Genomic DNA, 23,692 nt, shown 5'->3' with positions numbered 1-23,692 from the left:
GGTGGGCCTTGGAGGTTTCCTGGAGGTAACAGCAGAAGAGCAGCTTGAACAAAGGAAAAGGGAAGTGAGCAGAAGCATTGACGCTGCAGCCTTCAGGGATGAGGGCCAGTCATTCATTATGGCAGTGTAGAGGCTGGCCATGTGGAGGGTGGAAAGAGATATGGCTAGAAAAGTAGGTAGGAGCTACCGTGGCCTTGAATGCCCTGCTAAGAAGCTGACCTCTATTTGGTATGTGGTCAAGGGCTATAGGAGGGTTTAAATGGGAGGTCACAAATCAGGACTGTTGTAAAATGATTTCTTAGCAGGAATGTGTAGGTAGGGTGAGTCTTCACTATATAGTCCAAGCCAGCGGTGATATTGTTGGAACCAGACTTGTTACTCCTGTGTTCCCTCAACATCTTGGCTGTGTGATTCAGAGCCTAGAGCAGGAAGTGGCTCAAGAAGAAGGAACAAGCCAGGCCCTGAGAGAGGAGGCCCAACGAAGGGATTCAGCCCTGCAGCAGCTGCGCACAGCCGTGAAGGAGGTGAGTAGCATTAGTCAGACCTCTTGGTTCTGCCTCTACAAACCCGATTTCTTTGTATGCCCTCCCCATCTCTACTCCAATAGGGACCTCAGTGTTTGAAAGGGAAAGGTCCCTACTGAGCTTTGGGGGCAGAGGAAAGGTGCATTGCATCATCCTTTATATTACAGACCCTAAGCCTGTTTTAGCATGTCCATAATTATTACCTAGGAATGCTTTTTTTTTTCTTTCTTTTTTTTTTTTTTTTTTGGAGACAGTCTTGCTCTGTTGCCAGGCTAGAGTGCAGTGGCACAATCTCGGCTCACTGCAACCTCCACCTCCCGAGTTCAAGCGATTCCCATCTCAGCCTCCTGAGTAGCTGGGACTACAGGCACGAGCCACCGTGCCCGGCTAATTTTTTGTATTTTAGTTGAGACGGGGTTTCACCACGTTGGCCAGGATGGTCTCCATCCCCTGACCTCGTGATTCGCCCACCTCAGCCTCCCAAAGTGCTGGGATTACAGGTGTGAGCCACTGCGCCAGGCCCAGGAATGCTTTTTGATGGGGAAAGTCATTCTCTCTTCCTTTGTCTTCTTGAAGCCGCAGGTTTCTGGGGTTGGGGAGTGGAGAGTTCGAGAAGACTGAGGATTTGGTGGCCTTCATGCACTAAACAGAGCTGTCAGCAGGGGGCAATCAAGTTCACTGACTGGCCTAGTACCTAGGAAGGAACCTCCTTTAGCTAGGATTGTCACATGGCCCAGTGTGGGTGGAGGGCCTGGGACTGAAGGAGGGACTCTATTCAGACTGTATAAAAACACAGTCAAGGTAGGAAGGGAAGGGAAGTGGATTAAGCTGTCAGGAAGAGAGGGAAACAGACAGACATACATGAATAGATGGTTTTTGTAATAAAGTCTGACTCCACTGAGGTGAGAGTTTGAAAAGGCAGGACTCGTTCCAGGGCTGGATCCTCCAGGTCCCAGCTTCTCCAGCCCCTCACCTAGTGGCTACTAGCTGTCGTACTGTCTTTCTTACTGTCTTTATTCCTTTGACACAACTGTGATCAGGCTGGCTGTTGGCCACTTTTGTCAGGGTGGCAGGGAGAGATTGAAACCAGTGTCTCCTCAGATTTCACGGTTCACGGTAAACCTTCTCTAATAGCCTGGCTAACAGAGTTGGCTGAGGGACTGACTTGAGATAGAGTTCCTAGGGGCGGGAGCATCTTCTCTGGTTCTTGAACAGAAACTTGGATGCTGATGATTCAGAACCAGTTGAGGGTTGGCTTCCTCTCTAGTGCTAGAGCCCTGTGGGCCCAGCCTACCCACAGGAAGAATCAGGCCTGATATTGATAGTGGGGGAAGTGCTAAAGCCTGTTGGCAGGGGTAGGGTTGGGGAAGGGGGGACACTGCCTATGACTCACCCATTCCTTCCACACCCACACATACATGCATAGATACTCTTCCTCTCCCTGGGCCTGAGTTAATGTGCTTACCCATCTGTCTGCTCAGCTTTCAGTGCAAAACCAGGACTTGATTGAGAAGAATCTGACACTCCAGGAACACCTGCGCCAGGCCCAACCAGGGTCTCCACCTTCACCAGACACAGCCCAGCTGGCACTTGAGCTGTACCAGGAGTTGGCTAGTTGCCTTCAAGATCTGCAGGCTGTCTGTAGCATTGTGACCCAGAGGGCCCAGGGCCATGATCCCAATCTCTCCCTGCTCCTAGGCATTCACTGTGAGTCCTCAGACCAGTCTGGGGCCCAGGAAGGAGGGGCCTTCTTTCTCTTCTCTCTCCCATCCCACTTTCCCATATTCTTACAGTAATATGTAGACAGAGTACATAGGCCTGGCCACTGCCCTCTGGACATTTATTTGTTTCGCAAAGTAGGTGTTCATAAATCTGTTTTTGGAAACAACCTATGGGGTACTTGCATGCAGGACAAACTAAAAGCAGGCCTTCAGCAGCAAATTAACCCACTGTCCCCAGATGCTTTTTTTAAAGTGTATGTCCCAAGACTGTGAGTTCAAGATACTGCCTATCCATACTGTGCCCTCCACATGAAAGTGTCTTGCAACTAACATTCTCTTGAAATGTTCTCCCCAGCAGCACAGCACCCAGAGACTCAGCTAGATTTGCAGAAGCCAGATGTGATCAAGAGGAAACTAGAGGAGGTTCAACAGCTGCGTCGTGACATTGAGGACTTAAGGACCACCATGTCAGACAGATATGCCCAGGACATGGGAGAAAACTGTGTCACACAGTGAGGAATTCTGGGGGATTCCCCCAGGGAGGATCTGGGCTGCTGAGAGACTAGTCCAGCAGGTTTCTGCCCTGACATTCTCTTGTCTGCTGTTCCCAGAGAGAAGTGTCAGAAGGGGAGGGGAGAGCCTGCATCTGGAGGCCAAGGGCTTAGGGAACTGTCCTACCCCACACTGGCATGTTGGATTATGTTTGTCCTGCTAATTCACTCTCAACGGTGAGTTACTAATTAACTTTTGGCAGGTACAACAGATGAGTCCTCACAAACTGTTCCCAGCCCTAGGCTGACATCAGAGACGAACAGGCCTTTCTTCATCCAATGGGATGGATCCCTGTTAATTCCCACTTCACACCTTGGTCCTGCTGATTAGAGAGCTCATCAGAGGGGCCTGGAAAGGCCGAGCCAGTACTAGTAACAATGGCCATTTAAGAATTCTCAGGCCCCATGTGCCAGCCTTCCTGGGAACACTGAGCTGGCTTTCTGGGTTTTCTCATGCCTGGTCTCACTGCTTCTTCCTCAGGGCTCTTCTTGTCCCAGAAGCCTCAGGGTAGTGTGTTGGTTAGCACATAACTACTAGGATTGGGGCCCTAGGGATTATAGCCGGGACTCTAATCTGCCTACCATGCCATTTAACAAGAGATCCCACTCTCCAGCTGCCTTGTGTCCCTAGGGCCCTGGCCATGTGTTTAGCACAGCCCCTTTCTCCTTTGTTCTCAGGCCTTCCAGGTAGCCCCCTTCCTGGACTTAAGAGTGCAAACTCTTCTCTGTGGTTCTAGCCTTGGGTAGAATTATATCCCAAAGACCACAGCGCAACTGTCAAGCTGCTTACCCCCTCACCGAGGGCTACAGCCTGTGCCCAGCCCTTTAATTTGTGCCTCTCTTGTATTGGGGGTGGTGGGGATTATTCCTCTCCCTTTCCTGCTCTGGCCTCCTTGAAAGTTCAGAGTACCCAGTATAAGTCAGCTTTAAAGTACAGCTTTTAATGTTTCCTGGGTTGTTTCTCTGGGGCTTTAGGGAGGGCCCTTTGCCCTCTGGTTTTTCTTGCCTCCTGGTTTAGGGAGCATCTCACACTTGTTAGTGTCTGGTTGGTGGGCCAGCCATGCCTCATCTAGATCTGGAGCCAGGCCAGGCAGGGGCCATGTGTGGGCCAGTCAGCCACTACAAGATTTTTGCTAAGCTTTGGGCTGTTGGCAGCATCTTGGACCTCATGCCTGAGCCTGAATGAGGCTCTTTCTTAAGTGTTTTTACAAGTTTGTGTTTTATTTATGGAGTGACTTATCCCTTCCATTCAGAGCAGCCCCACCCAGCCAGCCCTTCAGCCTCTGGGCTCCTGCCTCTTAAAGGCAGAGCCGTCTGGTTGGTCTCCACCCTGTGCATTGGGAGCCCAGCCACCATGCTCACGGGTATTTTTCCTCATAAAGTTTATAACCAGTTATTTATATGAATCTTTGTTATGTCAACTTGTTTGTATTGCCTATTTTGATTATAAAATAAAATATCTTAACAGACTCCTCAGTTTTCCATACCCTTCCATTACCACCACCACGCTATTCTACCCCTCACTTTGGTTTGTTAGAGCCAAAGTCTGGGTTTTCAGCCAGGTCCCCCAGGTAGCAGCATGGAGGAACCTTTGTCAGGTCCAGCCTCCTATCCCTCTCTCTGCCAGTTCTGCTCCTCTGTCGTTCTGTAGGACCAGATCTCTTCCCACTCACTTTCTGTTGGGCAGACTTTCCCTGAGTCACAGCAGAAGTTTGTCACTGGAAAGTTTCAGCAGTCCTCGCAGGAAGTTGGCAGCCTCTGGGTTGCTGTGAGGAAGTGGCTTTACCCGAGCAAGGGTTGTCTTTCTGGGCTGTTACCTGCCTGAGCCTTGGACCAGGGGGACATCTGAGAAGCATTATGTTGAATGCCAGATAGCTAGGTTTCCAAAATTGGGTTGGTTGCTGGAGTCTGTCCCCTCAACTCCTGAATTGCTGGGAGGAGTAGCAGTTTGGGGCATGCATGCATGGAGCCGGGGTTGAGCTTGGACCACCCCAAGACCAGGGGTGGATCTTAGGTCAGCTTGACCCTAGGGTCTCAAGAATCCTGACACCACCCTCTACCGCCACACCTCCCAGCTGTCAGCCTTGGTCTCCATCTGGTTCCTTGGGGGTGTGGCCTCTGCATCCTGCCACCACCCTTGTCTAAACCTTCCCACCTGAGTGGAGAGGAACTTGGGGGGGAAATGTAAGCATGGGCTCTTCCTATCCCCTAGGGTTAGTGGTGTGTTGGCGGGGGAGAGGGGGGTTTCCTTGGAGCAAGGTACCTTAATATGAGAACTTTGGGTCTGAAAGCAGCTCAAGCCTTCCAAAGCCCCAAGCTGCCCTGTACTATTTAGGGCACCTCCTCCTGGAGACAGCGGCTCTGGTAGATGGGAAGTTGGATGCACCAAACCTGTGTGCGGTTGGAGAGGCGGCTTCTGCCAGACCCTCTCCCGGGCCTTTCCTGCCACCCAGCTCCTCCCCAGGCACACTGAGCTCCAGATCAGGGAAGGGCCGAAAAGGACGAGCAGGGCAGCCACAGAAGGGGCGGCCCTGCGTGGGACGGGTCCCTCTGCGCGCCTGGTCACCCAGGGGGAAGGGAAGGGGCCTCCGGCGCGCGGGGCGGTGTCGCGCAGGCCCCGCCCCGCCTGCCCGCGCCGCCCATTGGTCCCGAGCGCGATGACTTGCGGGCGGAGCAGGAAGGAAACCGCTCCCGAGCACGGCGGCGGCGTCGTCTCCCGGCAGTGCAGCTGCCACTACTGCCGCTCTCTGCCCGCCAGCCCGTCTACCCCCAGCATGAGCGGCCTGCGCGTCTACAGCACGTCGGTCACCGGCTCCCGCGAAGTAAGTATGCGCCCGGACTGGCGCTGGAGGGGGGAGAGCTCAGGGCTGTGTCCCAGTGTTTTGGACCCTGGCGCCCGGGACCCGCCCCCACGACGGGGACGGGGTGGGGGAGTGCGTCGGCGAGGTGCTGGGCACTGTCTCCCGGATCCGGTCCCGAGGCCCCATCCTGAGCGTCTTCATCGGGCATCCTGGGTCCTTTGCAGCTGCAGCATGAACTTCCCGTGCCCATCCCCCATCAACCCCACATCCATTCTCTGCACTCCCACTACCAGGCTGACCCTGACCACGACGGCAGCCTGCTCTTCCGGGGCCTGGGGGGCTTGCCCTGCCCTCCCCACCCTGAGCCTGATCCCACTTCCCTTCACTCTGACCCCCTCCCCGTAGTTGATCCCTCTTTTCATCCTGCACCACCTCAAGCCTGACTCATCCTCCCAACTCCTAGAGGCCAGAACCCTCCCCTAGTGTGGAGGGGGGTCGGGGGGACAAAAGCTCCTGGTCACAGCCTCTCTCACCCTGCCCAGCATTCCCCCCATAAATCCTCCAGCCTATCCAATAACCCCTACCCACCCTCTGTCCCCAGATCAAGTCCCAGCAGAGCGAGGTGACCCGAATCCTGGATGGGAAGCGCATCCAATACCAGCTAGTGGACATCTCCCAGGACAACGCCCTGAGGGATGAGATGCGCGCCTTGGCGGGCAACCCCAAGGCCACCCCACCCCAGATTGTCAACGGGGACCAGTACTGTGGGGTATGGGGGGGGACTCGGGGGTGGGGGGAGTGTTGGAAGAGGGCTCTGGCCAGGGTCAGATCTGCCACAAAGCACTTGGGCCTCCTGCATTCAGGTGACCACCCCTTGCCTCCCCTTCCCCAGGACTATGAGCTCTTCGTGGAGGCCGTGGAACAAAACACGCTGCAGGAGTTCCTGAAGCTGGCCTGAGTCAAGCCTGTCCAGAGTTCCCCTGCTGGACTCCATCACCACACTCCCCCAAGCCTTCACCTGGCCATGAAGGACCTTTTGAACAACTCCCTGTCATTCCTATCCTAACCTTAGAGTCCCTCCCGCAATCCAGGCCACTTCTCCTCCCTCCTCTCTAAATGTAGTCCCCTCTTCTCCATCCAAAGGCAACATTCCTTACCCATTAGTCTCAGAAATTGTCTTAAGCAACAGCCCCAAATGCTGGCTGCCCCCAGCCAAGCATTGGGGCCGCCATCCTGCCTGGCACTGGCTGATGGGCACCTCTATTGGTTCCATCAGCCAGAGCTCTGCCAAAGGCCCCGCAGTCCCTCTCCCAGGAGGACCCTAGAGACAATTAAATGATGTCCTGTTCCATTGGCACTGTGTCTGGTTGGTTGTGGCCTGGGCTTCCTGGGTCCCTGCCCTGGGCAAGGTTGGTAGTTGTGACTGTGCTGAGACTGTGCTCTGTGGGAAGGGTGGCTGAGCTGTTCTCATGGGACTGTCACCTCTGTGTTAGTGCATGTGTTTGGATGTGTCTGGTACACACATACCTGTATGGATCAGTGGTTTCTGGAGAAGTCTGGGTGGGTCACCCTCCAGTTCACATGCATGTGGTGTCCATATCACGCTTGTTTGTGCCTTGGTGTGTACTGCACATTTGCATGCCTGTCAGTGAGTGTGGCCATCCCATGCACCTGTGTTGGAGCACAATGGCTAAGTATGAGTGTGTCATGGGAGGTGGGTACCCAGCTGCAGTTCTGCTAGTTTGGGGGCATGGGTCCAGTGGCAAAATGGCTTTGTGCAGTGTTGAGGTGTCCCCACAAGTTGGTGGGTCTGTGCCTGTGCCCAGGTATCTGCTGGCTGCACACTACACAGTGAGGCTCTGCTGTCCCAGCTGAGAATGTAAACCCAGCTGGGGCCAGCTCCTTCCCCCCACTGCATCCCTCCCTTCACAGGATCCACTTAGCCCTTCTTGGGAGAAAGAGGAACCTAGAAGACAAAGACCCAGCAGCCAGGCCCGCCAGCTGGGGCTCAAGTTACCAAGGGGCGGGTCGGCACCGCCCCCTCCCTGGACCAGCTGGTCCCAGGCCTTTCCTACGTGCCTGGCAAGATGGCCCACCCCTGAGAGCCTGGCGGAGCAGCGGGTTGAGGGGGCGGGCGCTTTATTGGGGGCTGGGACTGGGGCCGGGACCGGGACTAGGACTGAAGTTCGGGCTGGAATTTGGGGCTCGGCGTGCCCGCAGCAGCAGTGCTGCTTTGGGCACGAGGCCTGCAGCCTGCAGCGTGAGTGCATCGTCCTGGTAGAGGGTGGGTGGGAATGTGCTGAAGATCTCAAAGGCAGAGGCATCCATGGCCCTGGGGACCAGGCAGAGCAGATCAGGCTGGGCAGTGAGGCCAGAGCCCCTCTGTGGTCCCAGCCCTGCCCTGTGCCCACCTGGCCTGCGCTAGCAGGGCTCGCACATCCCCAATGGTGTTATCAGGCTGCATCATCAGTAGGAAGGACTGTTCCCCATTCTCAGACTTGATGCGCAGCATGGAGAGCGGGGGTGCTGGCGTGTTGGGCGACTCCTGGCTCCTGCACAGCCCAGAGGCCATCAGCGCTCGGTGACCCAATGCCCCCAGGCCCTCACCTCCTTGTCCTGCCCTCACCTCTCTCGCTCAGCGGCCAAGGTGGGCGTCTCCACCACAATCTCCTGGATCCGGGCAGGCAATGGGCAGCAGTTCTGGAAGGTATCAATGGAGGGTGGACAGAGCCCTAGGCCCCATTTGAGTCATTCCCACAATCCTTAAAGGGACACATCCTTGACCAGGGACAGATGAGACCAGTGAGCAAAGCAGGAGGGGGTGTTCTGTATAAACCAAGGCCAGAGGAGAGGCAATGGAAGGGGAAGGAGGTTCTGGGAGGCAGCCCCATGGTTCCCCCCCAGGTAACCCCCGGTTTCGGTCTAATGGAGACAGAAACCCACACAGATGATGATCAGGCTGGAAGCCCACCCCAGCCTGGGGTCAGGGAAGGCTTCCCTCGGAAAATGACAACTGAGCTGTGACTGAAGGATAAGTGGGAGTCCTTAGAAATGGAATGGGTGCAGGGATATTCCAGACAGCATCAACAGAGATCCTGGGGTCAGGGAAAGCTTCCTAGAGGTGGTGACACATTTGGGCAACTGCCAGCATTATGTGTGGCTGAGGCTGGGGCTCAATTGGACTGGAAGGAATAGGTTGGTGTGAGGAGGGGCCTGGCAATATAGGACGGGCCTTGAGTGCCAGCATAAGGAACATGGCTTTATCTCAAGAACCACTGGAAGATATCAACAGGGAAGGCAGCCTGGAGGATGGTCAGCAGGGGCAGGAGTGGCAGTGGGAGGCAGCTGTCTGGGAGAGATACTCTGGACCCTAGACTAGGGTGGTGGGTGGTGGGAATCAGGAGAAGGGATGCATCTGGGAGAAGTTCTGGGGGTGGACAGACCAGACAGGACTTAGCAATGTGTGGGTGAGGGAGGCAGAGGAGGCCTGAGAAACTAAGGTTTGGTGCCTTTCACATGTGGACACCTAGGAAGAGAAGCAGGATAGGGGGCGAGGAGACAGAATGATGAGGGCTAAGGAGAATCTGAGGCAACCACGAAGGGAGTACCCAGTACTGAGCTGGATATTTTGGCCTAGACCTTGATGGGGTGGCCTGGGCCTTGGGCTCACCCCTGGCCTGGACTGACTTTAGTCCTCTTACAGCCAACCCACCTGCTTTCTAGGGCCCAGCCAGTGCCCTCACCAGCCTCACAGTTTCCAGGAGACAGTGGAGCAACAGCTCTGAGGGACTCATTAGGTGCCTCAAATTTGAGCCTCCAGATAAGACACTGTTCTGGCAGGCTGGACCAGGGCTGGTGCTAAAGTTCCCCCAAGAGGGCTGGAGGAGTTAGGGTTGGCCTCACCTGCAAGGTGTCCCTGATGGGGCCCCGGATGTCAATCACCTCGCCTTGCCGGATCACAAACTTGGGGAGCCTGTTCAGAAATTTCTCAGCAGTCATCCTGGAGCCTGCAGGGACAGCATTGGGAACCGGGGCCCAGGAAGGACTATGAGTGGTGATGGAGCCCCCCTGGAGTTTGTTCTGCAGTCCCCCGGCCCCCTGCCTCAACCTGGAGGCCAAACTCACCTGGGTGCTCCTCCGCCCTGTCCCAGGCCTTGTGCATCCGCTGCCGGCCCACCACACGGCCCTCGCCTGGAAAGGGGTCCAGCCCGTCCTCCAGGTAGACCTGATTGCGCAAGTCACTCACCTGGCAAGAAAGAAGGGTGACAGCAGTGGGCCCAGCTCTTCAGCCCTTGGCCCCACTTTTAGCCCTATCTGCCTAAACACAGGCCAAGGGTATGGTCTAATGCAACCCTCATTTTACATATGAGGAAAACCAGGCCTCAGGAGAGCCACAGTTCATACTGCTGTCATCTTCCTCAGCCCTGCTGCTCCTGCAAGCACCCCATCCAGGCCAGCTGAAGCTGCAGTACTGACACCCTCCTTGGAGACCCCCTCTCAGGAGCCTACCATGAAGGCAGAGTGTGAGGGGGTCAGGAGAGGACGAAGCCCCTGCTTTTTTCCAGTCTGCAGCACAAACTGCATCATCGTACATGGAACCTCACTTGCCTCATCAAGGCTCCGAGGCCCCCATTGTGGCACAAATGCCTTAAACACCCCCAGTCATGACTCATGCTGTTTCCTGAGCCCTGGTGACACATGCTGCCTCCCTGACACGCCCTCAGTGCGGCACTAACCCACCACCCTCTGGAACACGCAGCCTCACGGGCTCCGGTGGTGGCACCTACCCATGGGCCAGCTCTACCTTATGTCCTTGAGTCCCAACATCTGTCCCCTCTGTTTTGCATGTGGCTCACAGCACTGCCTCCCACCCTACCCAGATAGCTTCAGGAGACTTGGGGGATAGCCGGGTCACTTCTGCAGGGACCCCAGGTTGTCAAGGTGTCCTGAAAGTTGGGGAGGACTGGGAGGCAGTGGCCCTGCAGCCGAGGCTGTCTCCAGGGTGCCAGCAGAGGGCGCTGCCTGCTGCTCTGTTTCGGTCCTCCCTGCTCCCTTCCCAGCCCAGCTTCAGGCTTATCCTCCTGGAGGGCATCAAACTGGGGTCCCCCAGGGGGCACAGTGGCTTTCCCTCAGAATGGGAGGTGCCTGGGGAGGCTGTGTATCCTCACAGCCTCCAAAATCCCCAAAGGTGTGGTTTGAGGAGCAGCTCATCACCTTAAAGGGGACCCCATTGGGGTACAGTCGCTGGAGCTCTGAGGGAAAGAAGCCATCCAATATGTCTCGGAGGCAGCGCTGCAAGGGGAGAGGAAAAGTGAGCGGGTGGCCTGGGCCTTGGACCCACCCTGCCCTGCCACTAGTCTGGATGGCAGGCCCTAGATCCAGGGTCACCCAGTGCTGCACTCTGGAAGCTGAGTCCCAGGCCTTGGGGGAGGGGCATCTGCAAGTCGTGTGTGGGCCTGGGTGCCCCATGGAGGGCAGGCTGGACCTGGGGTGAACTGACTCCATCATCCCCAACTAACAGTGGGCAGCAGGGGCATTAGAACACCAACCCCCCAACACCGCTCCTACCTGTGTGGAGGGATCGTAGAAGGGTTGGAAGGGCCCGTCGAACATCATGATGCCATTCCGGTAGAGCTTCAGTGGGATGGGCTCAAGGGTACGCAGCCGTGCCCCGCCGGGCACTGGTGTCACCTGGGTGTCACCCTCTACCACCAGCTCACTAAGATCCTGCAGGCTGGCCAGCAGCCTGTCAAAGTCCACCTCAGGGGGTGCCAATGAGTCCCCTGGCAAAGAGGACAGACACCTATGAGCCGCCTCCTGGCTGCCGTGTCCCTAGCAGCCCTAGTCTCTGTGGCTCCCTCCCAGGCTGGGCAGTGGTCTTAGTGTCTCCTCAACTGACTCCCTGGGGAAAAGGAAGGACAACACTAGATAGTAACAGCAGCTATCTTCCTAAGAGCCAGCTTGGAACACGTACCCTGTCCATGTTTGCTACTGTGCCCAACTCCACCTTGCACACATGGTCCTTATGCCAACCCTGAGGCTTGAGGCAGGGGTATTTTTATTTATTTGAGAGAGTTTCACTCTTGTTGCCCAGACTGGAGTGCAATGGCACAATCTTGGATCACCGCAACCTCCCCTCCTGGGTTCAAGTGATTCTCCTGTCTCAGCCTCCCAAGTAGCTGGGATTACATGTGCATGCCACCACACCCGGCTAATTTTTGTATTTTTAGTAGAGATGGGGTTTCATCATATTGGTCAGGCTGGTCTGGAACTCCTGACCTCAGGTGATCAGCCCGCCTCAGCCTCCCACAGTGCTGGGATTACAGGCATGAGCCACCACGCCAGGCTGATGCAGGGGTTATTTAGCTCCATTTTACACATGAGGAAACAGGCCCACTGAGATGAAAAATGACTTGTCCCAAGCCAATTGGTGAGAGGAGGAACTGGGAAGGGAGTCGGGGCTGCCTCTCAAGTCTGTTTCCCCCACCCATCTCAGGAGAGGGAGGTCAGAAGAGGGACAGATGGCTCTTAGGGAGGATGTAGGGACAGCTGCTGGCCAGAACAGATATGGAACAGACCGTAGGTTGTGCAACTATTTCTGGGTCACAGACCCCTTTGAGAAGCTGACAAAGCTCTGTCCTCCTCTTCTGAAAAATGTGTGGCACATACAGCTGTGCACTGGCTTCGGGGGAGAATATGGAGTGGTGGGGCCAGCCATGACGGATAACAGAGCAGAAAAGTGGAGGACAGGTAGACGCTGGCTGGGGACAGACCAGGGGCCTGTTCTGTCATCTTTGATGGGACCTGGTCCCCAAGTAAGTTATCTGTTCGGGTGTGCCCTACAACACACCAGTAACTTTCGGGGCCTCGGAGAGGCTGTTTTTCACAGGACAGGCAGGCTGCGGCAGGATGTGGGTCAGGGCTCTGGGGACCCAATTCCTTTCCTCTCAGTGGTGCAGTGGCTGTACCAGGGAGGTGCAGATGTGCTTCCTGTTGCTTTTGCAGCAGGTGAAATGGTAGGCCCCAGCTGGCCTTCTCCTCTCCCCTACACTTCCTACCCCTGAAGGGGCTATACCTGCCCCCACCTCCTCCTGGGGTTCCCCCACAGTCCCTGAGATGCCCTGGAAAAACTCACCTAACAGAATGATACCAAGACATGATTTTAACAACTACTTTAAATACAAATAGGCAAACCTAAAAACAATAGCAGAATAGGTAATCTCATACAATGCCTGCCTCAACCCTCTTTTTTTTTTTTTTTTTTTCTGAGACAGGGTCTCCCTCTGTCACCCAAGCTGGAGTGCAGCGGCACGGTGATGACTCACTGCAACCGCGACCTTCCAGGTTCAACTGATCCTCCCACCTCGGCCTCCCAAGTAGCTGGGACCACAGGCAGCATCACCACACTCTGCTAATTAAAAAAAAAAAAAAAATTTAAGAGACGGGGTCTCGCTGTGTTGCCAGGGCTCTGTCTTCTTTATAGATGGGGAAAGTGAGGCCCAGAAAGGTCAGATGACATGGCCTGATCAGACCAGACAGAGCCAGGAAGAGCACCAAATACACCAACTCCTAATTCAGTGTTCCTGTCACCTCCCAGGGCCAGGGGTTTTTCAGGCTGATGAACATGGGTGGTCGACATGGGATGGGGCCAGACCAGGGAGGATGCCGAGAAACGACAAAAGGGAAGAGAGAAGCTTGCCAAGAAAACAGCCCTGGCTTAAAGAAGTAAAAGCAGGTGGGCTAGTCAGATGCTGGATAGCACAGAGTGGAGAGAAGACCAGGGGCCAGGAAGAAGGAACTACAGCTCTGGGCAAACCAGCACTGACAGAATGAGACAGGAAGAGCTACCACAGCAGGGCCTTGTGAAGTCAGTGAGCCCCACCACCACCCCACAAGGGTTCAACTGAGGCCTGACCCATGGATGGAGAGAGGTGCAGTTGGGGATTCACACAGCAGGAGGAAGGTCAGAGGGCAAGTCCCAGGTCTGCCCTGAGCTAGCAGCAGAACTCAAATGGAAAGGCACTTCCTTTCTGAGCCACAGCTGTCCTTTCTGTGCAATGGGGAGATGATATGAACCCTGTGCTGCCTGCAAGATCCAGCTGGTGAACCTATCTAAATGATGGCCCTGTGCCAAATGCCAGGAGGCAGGCATCACTGTTCCTGTTTTACAGATAAGGAAATTGGGCCTTGTGAGGTGTCACACCCCAGATCATGCAGCTTGCAGGGCCCAAGTGACTCAGCCTCAGTGCTCAGTGATCTCATAAGCTGCCTCTCAATACTGGTTCTTGGGAGGCTGCTTACTGGGGTCCCTTTTCCAAGGAGGGTGGCAACGCTGGGAGATCACTTCTGAGGCCTCGTCCAACTTTGAGAGCCCACAAGCGTATTAAAATGAGGAGAAGGGAGGTCAAGTCCAAGCTCTTTGGCCCAACTCCCAAGACCCTTACTTAGCACCCAGCCTCCCCAGCCTCTCCTCAACATGCCCCCCGCCTTGCGCTCTGGTGGGCACTGCAGGGCACTTCTGAGCTCTGTAACCCTGGGCCTCTATGGGCCTCAGCTTCCTCTTCTGTACAATGAGGACAATAAAAGTTGCCACACTTCACAGGGCTGCTGTGAGGCTTGGAGGAAGTGTTTGGCAGATGGTGGCTGTTGTTGTCCCTAGCACCGCCTACTCATCGCTGGGCTCAAACTGTGCCTACTCACCCCCACCTCCTCCAAGAAGCCTTGCTAGGAGCCCCCCCACCTGCCTCGAGGCTGCATGCCTAGAGCCCTTGCGCCCACTCCCTTGGCCCTCGTCACAGGCTGCTGCTTTCTGCTTGCTTGTTTGCCTTCCAGCCATGCTGGGTACCCCTTGAGCTCAGGAGCATTGAGCCCTGGGCCTGGCCCAGAGTGACTGGGCCACTAGAAGCAGGGCTGGATCCTGCTGTCTAGCAATGTCTGAGCACCCGTGCTCTGCTAGACCCTGCCAATCATGGTGATGCCCACGCCCAGGGTCCTGCCATCCTCAGGCTCAGACTCAAGTGAAGAAGACAGGGCGGCAAACGGTGACAATGGCATGTGTAAGTATCACTGTGGGGGCTGTGGAGCCCAGAAGAGGGCCAGACCCTGCCATGCTCAGTGGCAAGGTGGCAGTCCCTCACTGCACAAGTGCCCATGGCACCCGGCAGCTCATGCAGTGCCACCCTCCATGTGCCTGCCCTTGACCCTCAGGCAAAGACAGCTGCAACGGGAAGTAGAACCGCTATTACCACACACCTGCAAGCCGAGCCCCGCTCTGGGGACTTTACTACAGTCACTCGGCTCTGCAGAGGAGCCAGTGCAGGAAACGAGGCCCTGCGGGTCTGGCCACTGCCAGAGCACTCAACCAGCCTGTGGCCTGGCAGGACCTGAACTCAGGTCCCGCACCACCCTGTCCCCACCTCATCCTGTGCAGATAATTGTCCCAATGTGCTCTGATCATCCAAGCCTGGGCACACGGGCATCACAGTCAATCACATGCAGCTACACACACCTTGCCCATGTGCCAAGCACTGCGACATGCATGACAACAGCGAGGTGACAGTGGCTGTCAGAGTTTATTACCACATCCATTCCGTGGCCCTAGAAGCCCATCAGCACGACTGAGGAGGAAATGAACTCAGAGGGCGTCAGCAATCTGCCCATCTGGGGTCTGACCCGACCTGAACCCTGCCTCAGCCAGAGCCTTGAGCCCCTTCCCTCAAGCAGAACCCTCCTCAGAGCAGCAGCACAGCCCACACAGGGCAGGCGGAGTTTGCTGGCAGAGGCTGGATTTGCCCTGAGCTTCAGAGGAGAGGGAAGCAAGCAAGGCGCTCTGTGGGGACAGAGCAGGAGCAAAGGCTGGAGTTAGAAGGGCAGGTGGGGAGGGGTCAAGCCGGTGGCTACGGGGATTGAAGGGCAGGCCTAGGGGCGAGTCATGCAGGCTGTGGAGTCAGAGGGTCTCCAACCCAGACTCAGGAGTGTGGGGCTTGAGAGGAAGGAGGGAGGCGTGCGGGGTGCTGGCAGGGAGAGGTGGAGGCATGGAGGGAGGCAGGGACTGCCTGGGGTAGGGGAAGTGGGGATCTCAGAGGGGGATGAGAGGGTGAGGATTCTCAGGGGAACAGGGAAGAAGTGAGGAGCTCAGAGATGCAGAGGGTTGGAGTGGGGGGAGTGAGAACCTCAGAGCTGACCAGAGCTCTCAGCCCCAAGGCCCAACACCTGGCCCCAGTGGCGTGTGACCGGACTGTCCCTTTCATGTCTCCGCAGACCCTGAAGCACCTGGCACAGCATCCTCTGTGACGCTGGCAGAGAGAGGGGAGAGTGAGCGATCCAGCCTGAGGCCAAGCCCCTTAATGGCCCCACCAGCCCTCCTCCCTAAGAGTCTCAGGCTCCAGAAAGTTTGATCATCCCCCTGGCTCGGTACAGACGGCCCTGGCTCACCCTCCATGGGCCTCCACCCCAGCGCCCGTAGGAGCCTCTCCAACAGAGGGAGAGCAGAGCAATCAGCCGAGCATCAGGCCAGCGGGGGCCGGGCTGTGAGCCTGAGGCTCCTGGGCAGGAGCAGGTTGGCACCTGGGGAGAGAGGAATGGGGACGCAGGAGAGAGAGATGTCCCAGGAACAGAAGCTGCTAGCGATGAAAAACATCATTCATCTGGCAGAAAGCGCCGAATCAAGGCCCCTCCCATGCTGAAAAAATTTAAAAAGCAAAAGAAGGAAGAGAACGCACAGAGGGGCCACATGTGTGGCCAGGGCCTCCAAGATGGAGGGCAGGGTTTTTCACAAGTTATTTTGACTGGAGGCACTCAGCGCACAACCAACCAAACAGGGCAGAGTAGGAATCCACAGAGCCGGGTCCAGAAACCAGTCATCTGGAAAGGAGCACGGAGGTCCCCCTGGCCAGGAGGAAGGCTGCCCTGCAACAAGATGGCAGGCCTACCTGAAGCCTGTGTCCAGCCTGCCAGGCAGGGTCTAGGGTGCGGCACTTGTCAGCCTCTGGCCTAGACCCAGGATAGACATTTTTAGAGCACCTGCAGCCACCTGATAGGGCCTTACCTCTCACTCATGCCAGGGGTCCCTCGAGAACTCCCCCCACGACACCCCTATGATGTGCAGCATCACAGGGGCCGCACAGCCCCCAGCTTTGCTCTGTCCCAAATGGACTCGGCATCTTTCCCACAGCTGTGCTCCCTCGGGTCATCCCTGACTGCTCCAGTCCTCTCCCTCACGTAAAGACACCAAGGCCACGGATTCTACCTAAATCTCTCTGCCCATCCCTTCTCACCATCCCCACCCTCAAGCTGGGCATCATCTCATCTTCTGCCTCAGTGACCAACTGTCTTCCAGTGGGCTGTCAGCCTTAAGTCTTGCCCCTCTTCCCTGAATAATGAGTCCACAGACTCCTTAAGTGCCTCCCTTTACCCATCTGTGAAATGGAGTAACTCCTGGCCCCTGTCAAGGCTATGAAGATGCTGGCATGGCACAGTGGCTCACAACTGTAATCCCAGCACTTTGGGAGGCTGAGGCAGGAGGATCACTGGCATCCAGGAGTTCAAGACCAACCTTGGGAACGTAGCGAGACCTCGTCTCTACAAAAAATAAAGAAAATCAGCTGGGTGTGGTGGCACATGCCTGCAGTCCCAGCTACTCAGACAGCTGAGGTGGGAGGATCACTTGAGCCCAGGAGGTTGAGGCTGCAGTGAGCCATGATTGTGCCACTATACTCAGCCTAGGCAAAAGTGAGATCCTGCCTCAAAAAAAAAAAAAAGAGAGAAAGAAAAAGAAAAAAAAAAAGAAAATGCTTTGAAAGCTAGCTGCAAATGGCTGGGCGCGGTGGCTCACGCCTGTAATCCCAGCACTTTGGGAGGCTGAGGCGGGAAGACCACGAGCTCAGGAGTTCAAGACTAGCCTGACCAACATGGTGAAACGCTGTCTCTACTAAAAATACAAAAATTAGCCGGGTGTGGTGGTGGGTGCCTGTAATCCCAGCTACTCAGGAGGATCGCTTGAACCCAGGAAGCAGAGGTTGCAGTGAGCTGAAATTGTGCCACTGCACTCCAGCCTGGGCAACAGGGCGAGAATCCATCTCAAAAAAAAAAAGAAACAAAAGAAAAGAAAGCTGCAAATGGCACAAAAATGGGAAGTGATGTTTTTTTCAGAACAAGCAGTGAGGGCGTTGCACCCTGAGATTTGGGGGGATCTGGCCAGAGCCCAGGCCTAAACAGGAGGCAGGATTCTCATGTTTGGAGTCTGGGTTTTTACCTAACAGGAAACAGGAAACCAAAAAGGTGCCATCATCTTCCACATGGGCCCCGTGGAAGCTGTGCTCCTGTGACCACCCCTGCCCTCAGACTTTGGAAACAACAATGGCTGCGAGCGAGGCCAGAGCTAGGCACTCTGCGTTTAACTCATTTGCTCCTGGTAACTCCCAGGGAAGGAAAACACTCCTGTTTTGTTGATGAAGTGAATAGAGGTCACCTGCCCAAGTCACACCAGGGATACGAGGTGGGATCAAGTTGAGGGCGCAGGCGTGCCTGACTCTAGAGCCTGGAGAATCAACTTTTGGGTGACAATTCCCATTCTTTGAAGAGAATGGGCCTGGTTTTCAGAAATGGCCAGTTCTATGGACCCAAATCTGTGGGTCTACAGGAGGGGACTGTGGGAGGAATCCCTCTAGATATTAGCAGTCAAGTTAAAAATAAGACATAGTAGGCCGGGCGTGGTGGCTCTAGCCTATAATCCCAGCACTTTGGGAGGCCGGCAGATCAAGACGTCAGGAGTTAGAGACCAGCCTGGCCAACATGGTGAAACCCCGTCTCTACTAAAAATACAAAAATTAGCTGGGTGTGTTGGCGCACACCTGTAATCCTAGCTACTCAGGAGGTTGAGGCAGAAGAATTGCTTGAACCTGGGAGGCAGAGGTTGCAGTGAGCCAAGATCGTGCCACTGCACTCCAGTCTGGGTGACAGAGCGAGACTCCATCTCAAAAAAAAAAAAAGACACAGTGGGGCCCACAGAACCAGGTGGGTTCCAAGGGCCATAAGTGAACCTGGAGAGGGAGGCCAAGCCTGAGAATTTGGGAGCAGCTTCCGGAACAGAAGGATTGCTTTTTTTTAAACAGCAACAGCTTCTAGAGTGGCATTTTGTAGACTATGTAACCAGAGGCAAATGAGGTCTCTGACAGATGAGCGAGAGCAGAGTGGGGACCGGGGAGAAGCAGGCCAGCAGGTTAAGTGGTCAGTGATGGAGGCTGAGGCCACTCCCGCATTGTGTCAGGTGCAAGGTGTGGGCTCTCAGGGCGACTCAAGTCAGGGGCCCAGGTATGAATGAGATGAGCCTCTGGGGAGCTGCCGGCCAGCAGCAAACTCGTGGAGAATTCCTTTTGAAGAGGGCCTGGGACAGACAACCTGCTCTACCTGGCTTCCAGAACTTCTTGGCTGTCATCCAGTCCCTCTCGCCATCCTCTGAGACTGTCTTGTTCTCTGAGTCCTCCTGGTCCATGGGCTCGCCCACCCACTGCAGGCCATAGTCACTGAGGAACCGCTGTGAGAAAGAAGCAGGAGACGCAGGGGCACCGTCAGCTCAGCCCCATCCCAGGGAAAGAGCGTCGTCCCAAAGCCCAGCCTCAGTCTGCAGGCGATGGGGCCCTCAGAGCTGACCCAACAGAGGGATGAGTGGGGGGATCTTGCCACTTCCTGGCTGTGACCTTGGAAAGCTGCTTCAGCCCCTAGAGCCTGAGATGACTCCTCTAATAAAATGGAGATGACAGTTCCTGCCACCTAAGCTTGTGAGGAGGGCTCAAGTAAGCTCACGCCCGCCAGTGCCCGGCCCACGCGAGGGCTTGGTAAGGTCGGCCTCCTTGCTGCAGGAACCATGTGGCCTGGCCCAAGTGTGAGGAGGAGGCAGGGCTGAGGGATGTGAACCATGTGCCAGCCTCCCTAGGGCTTGGCCACATGTCCCCTCTGCCACAGGAAACTTCTGGACTGTCTACACATCCACACCCCCACTTCTTTTCTCAAGCCACTCTAACCTGGCTCCATCGCCACACCTCTCTGAAACTGCTCAAGGTGCTGCCACCACCAACCTACCCGCTGCCAAGCGCACGGGCACGTTTCTGTCTTTATCTTTCACCATCTGCTAGTTTTCCTCCCATCTCCCGGGCTGTTCCTTTCCAGATTCCTTCATCATTTCCCCTTCCTATCCAACACCAACTCGTGAGGGCCCAGCTCCATCCACACGCTCTCCCAAACATATACAACAGAACCCAAATTTGTATTTATGCAGATTTCACCCAAGCTCCAGACTCACATTTCCAACCGTCTACACTTGGATGTCTAATGATCATGGCTCCCACCCCCCTTTCAGACCTCTCCCCGCGCCAGGTTTTCCTGTCTCTGGAAATGGCACCCCCTCCACCTGAGAATCCTCTGTGGCCCATTCCTCCAGGATGACCCGCAAGGCCTGTGGTGTCCCCTCCAATGCAGCCTGGAACCCATCTGCTGGGCTCCATCTGCTGCCACCACCCTAGTTCAAGCCACCGTCATCTTTCTCCTGGACAATCCAGGGGCGGCGCCTGCCTTCCCCTGTCCTCTCCTCACCCGCACCACCCACCCCCACATAGCAGGGTGGTCTTTTCGTCACGCCACCTCTCAAACTGAAGCCTTCCAATGGCTTCCCATTTTTTTCAGGACAGGATCCAGTCAGCACCACGGGCGGCTCCAATGTGATGAGGGCCCTACGACCTCTTCTCTCTTCCCGTTCTTCTCCTTCCTCCACACAGCCACCGACCACAAGCCAAGTTATGTGGTGGGAAGTGGCACCTTTCCCCTCTAAACCTGGATCCTCTTACCCCACCCCCTCCTCATTCACCAGACATCATGCCCAATGTCACCCCCACAGGTGGTCCCCCAACTTGCGTCTGTGGTATCACCCATTTCATCAAGTCACAGCACTCTCTGTACTTCTGTACCTGTGTATTCATTTGTTCCCCTCCCCACAGACTGGCAGCCTCATGCAGGCAGGGACCATGTCTGTCTTGGTCATGTTCTGCCCCAGGCCTGCCCCAGGCAGATCCTCCAGACGAGGCTGTTAAATGAATGATGTGGTAACTGTGTGGCTGAGATGCCTGCAAGGGCAGTCATGCCCCTGCCCCGAGGCTCTGGCACAGCCCTCACCGCCTGTGGCTACTGCTCCGGGACAAGCCCAGGTATGAACAGCCTGGAGAGGGAAGGGCTCTCAGCTGCACCGGGAGGTTTGCTGCCAAGGTTTTAAATTAGATTGGGACTTTGGAATCCAATTCTGCGTGGAGAGGGAGAGAGGCTGAATCCCAGGAAGAACTTCTGGCAGGGCCCATGCGTGCCTGGGACCCTTCCCTGTGCCTGATGTCCCTCTAGTTCCCTTGCTGTTTGAATGGCTATGTGAGTGGGGGAAAGAAAGGTGACTGGGGTCACTGAGTCCCCAGTGAGCAGAAGTCACAGCCAGAGGCAGCAAATTGCTTCAATTCAGTGCTAGGTCCTGGGTGCACAGTGACAAACAGGAGGATACTGCTTCCTCCTTCGTGGAGTTCAGAATCCCACAAGGGAAGAGGATGAGGCACTGAGAAAGCATGGGATGGAAAACCCGCCTAGGAGGCCCGGGGGATATGACTGAGGCCAGTAGAACTGGCCTGGGGGAGGTGGGGAAACACTTCAGTAGAGGGAACAGCAATAGCACCGCCCAACGCCCTGAGTTGGGAAGCAGCTCCATGTGGTCAAAGACCTGGAGGAAGGGCCTCGTGGCTGGAGGGGAGAGTGGTTCAAGATAACATGAAGAGGCACGCAGAGGCCGCGGCGAGGACTGTGCAATTCAGTCCAGTGGGAGCCATGAGGTCTGCTAAGCAGGGGAGAGGCACGTTCAGAGGGCCCAAAAGCAGGGCTGTGCCCCAACCCCAGACACCTCCCTGGCTCTTTAAATTCTGGGCCAGTCCTGGGTAGGGAAATGCAGGGCAGGGTCCCTGGCTGGGATGTGATGAGGAGAGGCTCAGAGAGGTGGGCTCTGACCGAGTTCCTAAGGAGCATGCCATGCAGAGCTGGGGACTGCTGGCTGCCCACATCCCCTGGGGCCGCACCTCTCTCACCTCCATCTCCCTGACCTGCCGCTGCAGCTGCACGCACAACGTCTCGAGTTCCTCCTGCCGCTGCAGGGCTGCCTCAGCTTCAGGGAAAGACAGGGACAGACTTCAGCTGCTCCAGCAAGACACTGCCAGGTCACCTCTGCCCTGAGGGTCATCTGAAGAAGCTGTTCTGGGGATCCCCCAAGAACTGCCTCTTGGCTCCCCACCTCTCTGGCCTCTCCCCTGACCCTGTGGCTGTGCCTTGATGGGCTCTAGGAGGCTGCCACTCCCCTCAGAGCCTCCTGTCCTCCACACTTCAGATGGGACTCAGTCCCATGTAGGAGGGCACGGAGTGACTCCAGCACCGTCCTGGATATGTTGCAGCCCCTCTGTGGGCTCAGCTGTCCAGACCCCACCAAGCAGTCAGCTTGATGCTCTTGATGCCAGAAGCCATTGTCCAAGCTTCCAGGAGCCCCAGGCCCAGGGGAGGTGCCTGACTGGGGGCGCAGGTCAGCCCTCCAAGAACCTCCTACCTGGGTGTGGCTGGAGGGTCTGCACCAGGTCCTCCAGGGCTGCTATCTTCCGATCCTATAGCGTAAGGCACAGGGTGAGCACAGGGCCTGTGGTTCCCAGAGCCCTGCCTAAACTCCAGAGCTTTGCCTACGTTGGACACTGGGGAACAGCAAGCCCCGGCCACCCTTTGGCACAGCCACTTGTCCTGGACCTCACATAACCCTTGCAGTTCCTCTGAGGTGGGGAGAGGCACGGCCCACACCTGAGGACCCCCGCATCTGAGGGTGCCGCGCTCTGCTCAGCAGTCCGCTGTGTCACCCAGTCCAGGGTCTACTGGGTCCTGCTCAGCTGAGGGGAGGAACCCCCAGCCTCTCGGCTCAGGTCACAGGGACCTAGATCAGGTCCAGGCCACACCTGGTCCTCAAACTGGGCAGGTCAGTCGGGGAGATGGTTCTAGAATCACCTGCCCTAGTCCAACTCCTGGCCTCCCCAGTCCAGTCCCTCCACCTCTCAGACTGGCCCCTGGCCCTCTCCCACCTGGGGCCCCACCTTGGACAGGATCTCATCAGTCTGGGCCTTCACCTGCTGCTCCAGGTCCCACAACTTCCTCGTCATGGAGGCCATCAGCTCCGAGTCATGGGATGCAGGGACTGCCAAGCACATAAAGTCTTTAGAGGCCAAGACCTAGAGCTGAGGATGAGTTGTCAGGGTGGAAGGAGGAGGACAGGGGTCCCAGGAATGGAAATGAAGGTACTGACAGCAGCTCCCACTGGCATCATAGGAACTGTTCTAAACCCTTCATGTAGATCAACCCCTGCAATCCTTGAAACACACCCAGGAGGTAAATGAACTGTTTAGGAAAGTGAGACACAGAGAGATCGAATAATTTGTCCAACATATACAAGGACGTGGTGTAACATATGGGCCACATCATCCTGAAGCATTGCCAAAAATTTCACCCTCAATCTAATCAAACCTCCAAATCTAGTGTCCAGTGGTAGGCAAAATGGCAGATAGAGGAGTGAGGCAACTACCCCACAGGCAAACTGCCAGATAAAGTCAGAATGCAGGGCATTGTAGAAAACAGTAGCCAGGGCCGGGCACGCGGTGGCTCATGCCTATAATCCCAGCACTTTGGGAGGCCAAGGCGGGAGGATCACCTGAGGTCAAGAGTTCAAGACCAGCCTGACCAACATGGAGAAACCCCGTCTCTACTAAAAAGTACAAAATTAGCCGGGCATGGTAACACATGCCTTGTAATCCCAGCTACTCGGGAGGCTGAGGCAGGAGAATCACTTGAACCTGGGAGGCGGAAGTTGCGGTGAGCCGAGATCACACCATTGCATTTCAGCCTGGGCAACAAGAGCAAAACTGCCTCAAAAAAAAAAGAAAGAAAGAAAGAAAGAAAAGAAAAGAAAAAAAGAAAACAGTAGCCAGGACTCTTCAAAATGTCCATGTCACTTTTAATCTTTGTGTTTTTTTAAGAGATGCAGTCTTGCT

The 23,692-nt window shown here is 55.8% G+C and overlaps 3 protein-coding genes across 39 annotated transcripts in view; 2 read left to right on the top strand and 1 right to left on the bottom strand.

The window, feature by feature from the left end:
* CEP85 (centrosomal protein 85) overlaps window positions 1–4,266 on the top strand; it is a 50,435-nt gene extending 46,169 nt beyond the window's left edge. For 4 of the 9 annotated variants that reach the window (XM_077993769.1, XM_077993766.1, XM_077993770.1 and 1 more), the window contains 4 exons: window positions 417–524; window positions 2,006–2,231; window positions 2,601–2,757; window positions 2,857–4,266. In XM_077993769.1, the coding sequence (XP_077849895.1) occupies window positions 417–524; window positions 2,006–2,231; window positions 2,601–2,757; window positions 2,857–2,977 (612 nt within the window). In that variant the 3' untranslated portion in view covers window positions 2,978–4,266. 9 annotated transcript variants of the gene reach the window in all.
* UBXN11 (UBX domain protein 11) overlaps window positions 1–23,692 on the bottom strand; it is a 44,739-nt gene that overhangs the window by 10,771 nt on the left and 10,276 nt on the right. For 10 of the 29 annotated variants that reach the window (XM_015131886.2, XM_077968391.1, XM_077968390.1 and 7 more), the window contains 11 exons: window positions 22,742–22,842; window positions 22,213–22,267; window positions 21,704–21,780; window positions 19,005–19,131; window positions 11,166–11,380; window positions 10,812–10,889; window positions 9,723–9,843; window positions 9,501–9,604; window positions 8,224–8,297; window positions 8,009–8,149; window positions 7,720–7,929 (listed from right to left, as the gene is read on the bottom strand). In XM_015131886.2, the coding sequence (XP_014987372.1) occupies window positions 7,737–7,929; window positions 8,009–8,149; window positions 8,224–8,297; window positions 9,501–9,604; window positions 9,723–9,843; window positions 10,812–10,889; window positions 11,166–11,380; window positions 19,005–19,131; window positions 21,704–21,780; window positions 22,213–22,267; window positions 22,742–22,842 (1,286 nt within the window). In that variant the 3' untranslated portion in view covers window positions 7,720–7,736. Of the gene's footprint in view, window positions 1–1,060; window positions 1,111–6,489; window positions 7,269–7,719; window positions 7,930–8,008; window positions 8,150–8,223; window positions 8,298–9,500; window positions 9,605–9,722; window positions 9,844–10,811; window positions 10,945–11,142; window positions 11,381–19,004; window positions 19,132–21,694; window positions 21,781–22,212; window positions 22,268–22,729; window positions 22,843–23,692 lie in introns of those variants that run through there. The other 19 variants (XM_015131878.3, XM_077968367.1, XM_077968384.1 and 16 more) reach the window with 8 other exon arrangements.
* SH3BGRL3 (SH3 domain binding glutamate rich protein like 3) lies at window positions 5,177–6,954 on the top strand. The gene is given in 9 exon segments (XM_015131943.3): window positions 5,177–5,204; window positions 5,207–5,248; window positions 5,251–5,324; window positions 5,326–5,343; window positions 5,345–5,456; window positions 5,459–5,557; window positions 5,560–5,618; window positions 6,199–6,366; window positions 6,490–6,954. Coding segments are annotated over 9 exon segments (666 nt in total). The 3' UTR covers window positions 6,556–6,954.

The sequence above is a fragment of the Macaca mulatta genome, chromosome 1, assembly GCF_049350105.2.
Source record: "Macaca mulatta isolate MMU2019108-1 chromosome 1, T2T-MMU8v2.0, whole genome shotgun sequence".
Lineage (NCBI taxonomy): Eukaryota > Metazoa > Chordata > Mammalia > Primates > Cercopithecidae > Macaca > Macaca mulatta.
Note: the sequence above shows the minus strand (reverse complement) of the source record. Positions and strands in the feature narration are given on the sequence as shown.